This window comes from Clavispora lusitaniae, assembly GCF_014636115.1.
Source record: "Clavispora lusitaniae strain FDAARGOS_655 chromosome Unknown tig00000038_pilon, whole genome shotgun sequence".
Taxonomy (NCBI): Eukaryota; Fungi; Ascomycota; class Pichiomycetes; order Serinales; family Metschnikowiaceae; genus Clavispora; species Clavispora lusitaniae.
Window position 1 is genome coordinate 1,948,058 of NW_027093976.1, and position 8,324 is coordinate 1,956,381.

The window sequence follows — 8,324 nt, forward strand, 5'->3', positions numbered from 1 at the left end:
AGCATTCAAGTCTAGAAAGAAAGTGTTTTACTTTTGTTACTCATGTCTTTCCGTGGTGTACAGGTGTCCCATACAGCTGGCTCTGTTCAACCAGCACGAGTTGCAAAGAAAAGAATGACCACAAGAGCATCAAAGTTCTTTGTCTAACACCTGTACTACCTCATTATGTGACATTTTGTTGTAGGCATTCTCTTTTTCTTCATCTATACTGTGTTTTGTCGCTTTCTGCCATGGTATGTGGCTACTGAGCTTATTGCGACATTGTCGTAGCCTCGAGAAAGCGCGCGACATTTTGCTCGCCACTATCAACTCTCAAGTCCAAACTTATAACGCTCTAACATCCAAACATCAATGTCGAGTATGTATCATTATTATTTGTGTTCCATGTGTTCTTTCTAACTCAATAAGGCTCAGCCGGTTTTGACAGGCATATCACCATTTTCTCCCCCGAGGGAAGATTGTACCAAGTGGAATACGCCTTTAAGGCCATTAATTCAGCCAACATCACATCCATTGGGGTTACGGGAAAAGACTCCGCCGTATTGGTTTCGCAAAAAAAGATTCCAGACAAGCTTTTGGACCCAGACACAGTGTCGTACTTGTTTAAAATTACTCCTTCCATTGGAATGCTAGCAACGGGGTCTATTGCTGACGCCAGATCTTTAGCCTTGAGAGCAAGATCCGAGGCTGCGGAATTTAGATACAAATACGGTTACGAAATGCCTGTGCAGAGCATTTCCAAACGAATGGCCAATATGTCCCAAGTTTACACACAAAGGGCATACATGAGGCCGCTTGGTGTGGCGTTGACGTTTTGCCAAGTCGACTTCGAAGACGAGGGCAAAGGTCCTCAAATCTTCAAATGCGACCCTGCTGGATACTACACTGGTGTGAAGGCCGTGTCTACAGGTCCTAAACAGCAGGAGGCCACGACGTACTTGGAGAAAAAGTTCAAGAAGATGGATTGCGTGGACGGTGACTGGAAAGCTACTGTTGAGTTTGCAATTACTGCATTGAGCTCAGTGTTGGGAACCGATTTCAGAAAGAACGATATTGAAATTGGTGTGGCAACCGAAGGAGAGTTCCGTATTTTGACTCCAGACGAGATTGACGAGAGATTGGTGGCAATTGCCGAACTAGACTAGGCAGAAATGTGAGCTAGATTAGAACTATATCTGAGCTAGACAAGGAAGTATGAATCACTATTCAGCTAATGAGAAAGCTATGTTTATTTTTGACGTAGAAACAAGTTGACACAGGTTACCACACGTATGGAATGAACAAGTATGGGCAAGCCTCCAAGTATCTGTCCCAGTCCTTGCCGTATTTTTTTTCACACTTTCTCATGTCTCTGTATGCTCTGTGCACCAAGACGATGAAGAAGAAGACAGGGAAAAACCAAGGGAAAGGCGATGCAAACCCGCAAATCAAGCCCCAGGTGAGAGACTGTGTCCAGTCAGCAGTGTAATGTGCTTTACGAGCATACTTGTACCATCCATCCGTCAACAACATGGATCCATTTTCACACTTGATATAAGAAGGGTTGACGAGATCCGAGTAAGGTAAGTAAGGGAAGGTCTTGCGGAGATTAGTGTTGCCTGCCATGACTCTTCTGAAACTGTTCTTTTGTCTGTTACCAGTGTCGAAAAAGTAGTATGCGATAGTCAAAACAATGAAAAGGGTAGTGTTGTATGCGGTAGACCATGCATACTCGCTAGGGTCATGGTAGGCCAAGTACAATGTACAATGGCAATAGGTATATGGCACACCTGCAATATTCCAGAAGATCAACATGAAGCCAAACTTCTCGTAAGCCATGTCCCAAGTAGGAACAATTAATTCTTCACCCTTTGAGCAGGCATTGGCATACAACCAGTGGGCATATACGATGAAGCATACTTGTGGTGAAACCTTACCATACTTGTCGTACTGCAAAAGAGCGGTGGCTAACGACATAAAGTACAAAGTGAACCAAGGGATTCTGACCTCAAAAAACATCTTCAAGTCCAAATACTTGCCAATTCTTGGGTTCAAAGGTGCACCCATGAAGCAATCATAAATATGGTTTCCAGTCATTCTGTGGTAGTCACCAGAGACAAATAGAGTGTACAAGTACAAGCCAATAGACATTATCATGCCGTAAACGATAGCGGTAGTCATCACTTCTCCAAAATGGTCAATGATGAAGTACATTTTGTAGCCTGCGAAATGTAAACCAAGCAAAATAACATTTGTCAAGTAGAATGACCAGATAGCATTGCAGTAGTATGGCAATTGTCTGCCTCCTAAATGAGTCAATGGTTGGCCCTTTGTCCACACGCCAGGTAAAGTCAAGTAAAAGAAGCCTTGAACAACGAAGAATGTTGTAAAAACAGCAACAACGGTGGGAGATGGAATTCCAAAGTCGCGGAAATACACCCACAATACTTTGAGGAAAGATTCGAAGCTTTGTCCTTCTGCGGGCCACGCTGGCTTGCCATTATAGAATTGAGCGCTGATCCACATGTAGATCATCAACAATGGAAATCCAATCATCATTCCAAGAGCACCCACTGGGCCTCCGAACTCATACTCGATTTCGTTCTTTGGTAAGTATCCTTTTGGAGTAGACTCTATGAGCTGTGTTGATTCAGTAGCGTCGGACATGTCTTATCAGAAAAGAAACAAAAACCGGTTTTACAAGCAACCGTTTTTTCCACGGCAAGCTTGCAACTGTTGTGTCGTGCACATAAGTTCTAAACGCGATTTCTGGATTCTATACGAGATGTCATTCGCGTCTCCTTTTAGCCCTCGCAATTGGTAAGCTCTATAACTTGTTTTTCCTTCAATTTTCCTTCTTTTTTGGGTTATGTACCATGAAATGTGCCAGAAGTAGCTTGCCTCTACGTCTTGCACATAAGTTGCTTGAAACTGACAGCATGGCTTACTCCGCACGACCTGCACACCATAGCACTATAGATCATGTCATATAATCATAATACTCGTTTAACCTTGTTATGTATCTCATGCAAAAGGAATATCGCACAGGTCCTCGTAATCGTAAATTTCATCATCATTTTCACCATCGTTGTCAGTCTCGGCCTTTTTCCTTCTTCTACTCTCCTTAAAGCGTGCCACCATATCCAACGTGCTAAGCGAACTACCATTACCAAGCTTGACAAGACCCATAAAAAAAAGTTCGATTTTTTCAAACTCATCATCTGACACCACAAGTGTTGATAGGGTTCGAAATATAGACTGGATCATGATGCACCGGTTGTCGAATGTTGGATGACTCAAGTAGTAATTGTCACTTTCCACAATTATTTTATCTTTCTCCTCTGCATAATTAGCAGACAGTTTCTTTTTAATGAAGAAAAAATATCCAAACAACTTCTTAATCATTTCTTGTACATGGTAATGGTTTCGCGGAAGGTTGAGAAATGCTTCTTGTACCATCAACTTCATGAAAAGGTTGTCAACATGAATCTGATGTGAGAGATCAAACCATGAATAGACGATTTTTTCACCGCTCTCGGTCCTATCTTCGACAAAGCATGATAATGGAAACAGAATAGCTCCAGCTCCAGTATAATCTGGGTGGCCGCAACTGGATAACGGTACTTCAAAATTTCGAAGTATTACATTCGGCACAATAATCTCCTGGGCGCATTCGTCTGTCAACTTGAATAGATGAGCGATCCACCTCAACGGAACTCGGCTGTAGCCGTTTGATCTGACCTTATCCATAATCGTGCTGAACAGGAGAATAGTCTTTACAGCTCGAGATGTAAACCCCCAGTAAAGATTAAATTCCGATGATGATGGACTTGAGCAAAGCATATGCACCCTTTGTAAAGCTGCATGATACTCGGGATTCACTTCCATATCACAGACACCAGATTCCCAATAAATTAAGCTTTCGTTGTCAAGCAGCATATGTGGCGGATTGAATATCTCGTTATCTTTGTCGAGATCGGTCGTTGTTGCTCCTTTTGACTTAGTTAAGGAGCCTCCAAATGAGGAATGAATTGATGCAGCACTTTCAATGGCAAAAAACCAGCACTTAGCAAGAGCAAGGCCGCCAGACATGAAATGTTCAGACTTATAGCTGCTGCGGGTTACTTTACCGTAGTGAAGCAAAAGATCTCTAGCGCCACGAAGATGAGCCTTCCAAGATGTCAAGATATTCTCATCCAGTATAAAATTTGTTGCTGTGAAGTACGACGTGAGAATCAAAACGGTTAAAAGGAGCTTTTCAATATTGCTTGTGAGCATTTCAGCATTTTCAAATCCAGAGTGTTCAGTGAAAGCGTCATTAAGGGATTTGAAACAAACGGTAATGTACTTTTGCCTGGCATTATCGTGAGCTTGCTTGCCTGTTTGATTAAATTGAAAGGTTGCTGAAATGGCGAGAAGCGACGTAAGTAAGTACGGGCATTTCGCCAGGTATATTAGTAGAAGCTTCATCACTTCGTTAGAGTCTATCAGCGAGGCAAATGGGTAAATATGGTAGGAAAGGTCTGTGTTTGTAAGTGTCATCAAGTATTTTACATGCGGTTGCTCCAATGAATTCTCAGTAATGCACTGCTGGATTAACTCCGTATTCGAGAGTACAATGCACTCTGCAATTCCTGATGGGCTCACATACGAGTCAGCATGAATTCTGCTCGAAAACTCATCAATATGAAAGTGTAGCTTTTCCTCTGAGTTCAAACTTGCCGGACTGTTGTTCGTTCCTAGCGGGTACACTGTTGTTTCGTTGAGTAAATGCCCCGCTGAGCTTATTGGTGTAATATTCCCGCTCCAACCTTCGACCATACCAGGGTCCAACAAATGATTGATATCGTGCACAAGACCACTTGCCTCGTTGAATAGATTGCGCATGTCAACACTGTTCAAGTCCATTGGGTTCATTGCATCAAGCCCCGGATGCGGCAGCTGTGAAGACGTACTTGTGTGTGTAGAAGCAGTTATTATACAAGGGCCCGTGCTCCCAAGATTTGGTCGTTGCTCTCCATCAACACTCCCATTGAGAGACATCGTGGGATAGCTGGAATGATTATAGCTGGATTGGTTCGCGGAGTCTAGCGAGTTATCTCGTAGCATCACTGGTGCTGGCTTCTGAGAAAGAGCACTTTCTTTCGACACGCTCCCATCCTCTTGTTTTATGCCGTTTTTGGTAGCATCGTTAGGATTGTAGAATTGCATATGGAGGGTCAGTTCGTTCTCCGGTCTAGGCACAATCAGCACACCAGGAGAATAGGAATCATTCGCAGTACTCGCATCTTTGAATTGCAGTTTCGATTCGTAAACACAAATTTTATTTAAACGAGAACAATTGTAGCACGATGGGTTCCCTTCGTCGCACTTGATCTTCCGTCTTTTGCATTCCTTGCAACCTCTTCTCGAATACTTTCTCTTTTTGATTTTAGGTTTCAGATCAGATTCCATCTCTGATTCCCAGCTTAGTACTAGAACAAGAGCCAACCCTGGTTTAGAACAGTGGTTTTATGGATTTCCACCACGGAGGCTTATAACACCCAGTGCGGCTGTCAGTGTAGTTTGTCTGAAGTACTGACCTGTATGTACAGGAACAATCAAGATTAACATTAAATACATACATGTACATGACGATTCATTTATTATACAGTCAACTAAAATACAGCAGACAAAAGATCTCAAATAATGTTTTGAATCTTTGTCATAATGCGTCTTCCGTGGGGGGTGTTTTTGATGTTTGGTAACAAAGGCTGCAAGCTCTGAGCCAACTTCGCTAAGTCTGACGCACTAGCCACATCCAAACTGGTTTGAAGCACATAGTTACCAAAAGCATCGTTCAACAACATGCTAAACTTATCACTATTTTCCAACAACACGGCAATTACCTCATTCGTAAGTTTGTTAATGCGCAATGACTTTTCAATCACGTTGGACCCGAACTTGTGCAATGACAATGAAATTACATTGGCACGAATGTGGTTCAACACAATCGTGATAGACTCCTCGTCACCCCGAGACAAAACGTACTGAACAACGTAATTTCCAAATGGATCCAAAGATAACTTAGTTGCATTCTCAGCCACTTTCAAAGAGAGCTGCTTGCGCTGCAGACTATTGCCGTGGTCCAAGCATCTTTGCAATACACAGCATCCATGTCTGTGTGTGGCGATTTCGATACAATGTTCCGAAGCTGCGTCAAAAATGAACTGGTTGTCCTCTGCTTTCAATTCCTGCAAGCACTTTTGTACGACGTGATTACCGTTCAAATCTCTGGATAAGGGAACAATGTGAGGGGACAAGCTGTTGATAATCAACTGCGACTCTTCTTTTGTGTCAATACACTCCACAAGCTTTTGCAATGCTCTCGTGCCGTGGGGGTCCAAAGCAATTCGAATTAACTCGGGAGCAGCATTCTTCACCAAGATGAGCCGCTGGTCGGCAGAAACATTCTCAAATAACTTTTGGATCAAATAGTTACCAAACGGATCTGTCATCAATTCGACTATCTTCATGTAAATTTCGTTGAAGATCATCGTCGCAGCCACCTCGTTGCTCAAAACGCCCAGTTCTTCCGAACGCTTGGCTTCCATTCCTAAATCCAATTGTCTCTGCAAAAACCGACAACCATGTTGGTCTTTACACAAAGAGTAAATGTCACCACTAAAGTCCAGTAACTTAGCATTGGCATACTTTGCGGCATCGTCGCCTTTTCTTCTGCTATGCATTTTCCGGTGCACGTTGACCCCCGCGTTCATATGATTGTAGTTATTGTGACGCCGGTTTCCGCTGCCATGTTGGTGACCATCATTTACCCCATAGTTGTGATGGGATGAGTAACCGTTGCCGTATCTGCTGGGAACGGGTGTAGGCATCATATGGCCGGGCCCAAAAGGTTCCATTACGGCACTTTCACCATACGACTGAGGTCTGTTTCCAAGGTGTGCAAATTGTTGTGGTGGATTCCATACATTGGGACCATTCAAAGGCATTTGGCCAACACTGGCGGGGCGACCCATCTTTTCAAAGTCGTACTTTTGAGCTTCGAAGTCAAATGACTTTTTCGCCTTGTGTTCATCTTCTTTACTGTTGTAATCAAAAGGCTTCTCAGGGAAATTGGTGAACGCAAAACGAGAGTCCAAAACTCCGCCAAAAGAGTGCATTGGTGGTGAAGAAGTTGCGTTCACAAGATGTGTCTTCATTGACGAGGAGAGCTTGTCTTTACTTTTATCATCAGGTAACTCGAAAGGAGCTATCAGCATGGCCAACTCGGAAGTTGCCGTAGGATCACCAACAGAGTAGGCAAATGGCGGCGCAGAAAATGGAACGAAATTTGTGCTCCATGCGGTGGAAGGAGTAGTGTTCAGATTGGAGAGCGAGTTGGTAAAAGAGGCCACTGAAGGAGGGTTAGGTGTCAAGCTGTGGTTGGGCGGCATTCCTTGCATAGTCAGAGCCGGGCCCGATGCTGAGTTCAAGAACTGCGGAGCAAAATGCTTAGATGTCTTTCCATCGGTGTTTCCAGCAGAAGAGGTGGATGAGTTTGCATCCTGAGTGACATTGGATTCCAAGTCTTCATCCAAGTTTAACGTGCTCAAGGCGCCAACGATATCCAAGTCTTGTGCCGTGGCAGAAGTGTCTTTTGAGGCATCGGCTGATCTCGAAGTATCTTCTTGGTAGAAAAAGCTCAGCGCGTCTTTGTTGTTGAAGAATGCAGTGCTAAAGGACGAAGAACGGATTCCACCTTTCAGAGCATCGTTAGGGGCGTTCGAAACAGACGCTGACCGAGATTGCAAATTGGCGGACATGCTAGATTGATAGGGTTGGAGCTAATGTACAAAGGAACTAATATACAAGAGAAATGAAGTTGGGAATGGCTGGATTATGCAAGCTGGCAAATGAGGAACCAAGGCTAATGTACAATGGGTGCAACTAATGGTGATTTGGATGATCCAATGAGAGTGGATATGGAAAGGTTGGAAGTGTAGATGCCACGAATGCTAAATCAAAACGAAAAGGAGGGCAGCAACTTCAGTTGCCCGTGGAAGACGCGAGTGGTTTTGCCAGCAATGAAGTAGACCTTTTTCGAAGTCCAGCTGTTTGGGTAAGAAAAGGATCCGATCAGCCTAGTGAGAAAAAAATTGCCTCTAGGCGTGTGCGAGTGAAATCCTGCACCCGATGCCTTCTTTTACTACAACTTTAAAAGTAGGTATCTTTATCACTGTAAATCATCGAGAGAATATATCCTATAGTTGCTTGTTACATCAGACGGTATCTACATTAGCCATTATGGAAATACATGCGGCAAAATATGGATGTACGCCGTTGTTTTCCCAATAGGCCTAGCG

The 8,324-nt window shown here is 43.5% G+C and overlaps 4 protein-coding genes across 4 annotated transcripts; 1 reads left to right on the forward strand and 3 right to left on the reverse strand. All coding sequences in view use genetic code 12, as the record gives it.

Annotated features, from left to right (window-relative positions):
* Positions 1–351: 351 nt before the first annotated feature.
* Positions 352–1,145, forward strand: SCL1 (proteasome core particle subunit alpha 1; the record flags this gene model as incomplete). The annotated part of the gene is made up of 2 exons (XM_002617837.2): positions 352–358; positions 409–1,145. 2 exons carry the CDS (start codon positions 352–354, stop codon positions 1,143–1,145), a joined length of 744 nt encoding a protein of 247 aa, XP_002617883.2.
* Positions 1,146–1,260: 115 nt separating this feature from the next.
* Positions 1,261–2,646, reverse strand: ERG4 (delta(24(24(1)))-sterol reductase; the record flags this gene model as incomplete). The annotated part of the gene is made up of 1 exon (XM_002617836.1): positions 1,261–2,646. The coding sequence occupies one exon, from the start codon at positions 2,644–2,646 to the stop codon at positions 1,261–1,263; it is 1,386 nt and encodes a 461-aa protein (XP_002617882.1).
* Positions 2,647–3,003: 357 nt separating this feature from the next.
* On the reverse strand, positions 3,004–5,433 carry LYS144 (Lys144p; the record flags this gene model as incomplete). The annotated part of the gene is made up of 1 exon (XM_002617835.1): positions 3,004–5,433. One exon carries the CDS (start codon positions 5,431–5,433, stop codon positions 3,004–3,006), a length of 2,430 nt encoding a protein of 809 aa, XP_002617881.1.
* A 227-nt stretch (positions 5,434–5,660) lies between these two features.
* On the reverse strand, positions 5,661–7,784 carry FOB63_002020 (uncharacterized protein; the record flags this gene model as incomplete). The annotated part of the gene is made up of 1 exon (XM_002617834.1): positions 5,661–7,784. One exon carries the CDS (start codon positions 7,782–7,784, stop codon positions 5,661–5,663), a length of 2,124 nt encoding a protein of 707 aa, XP_002617880.1.
* Between the last annotated feature and the right edge of the window lie 540 nt (positions 7,785–8,324).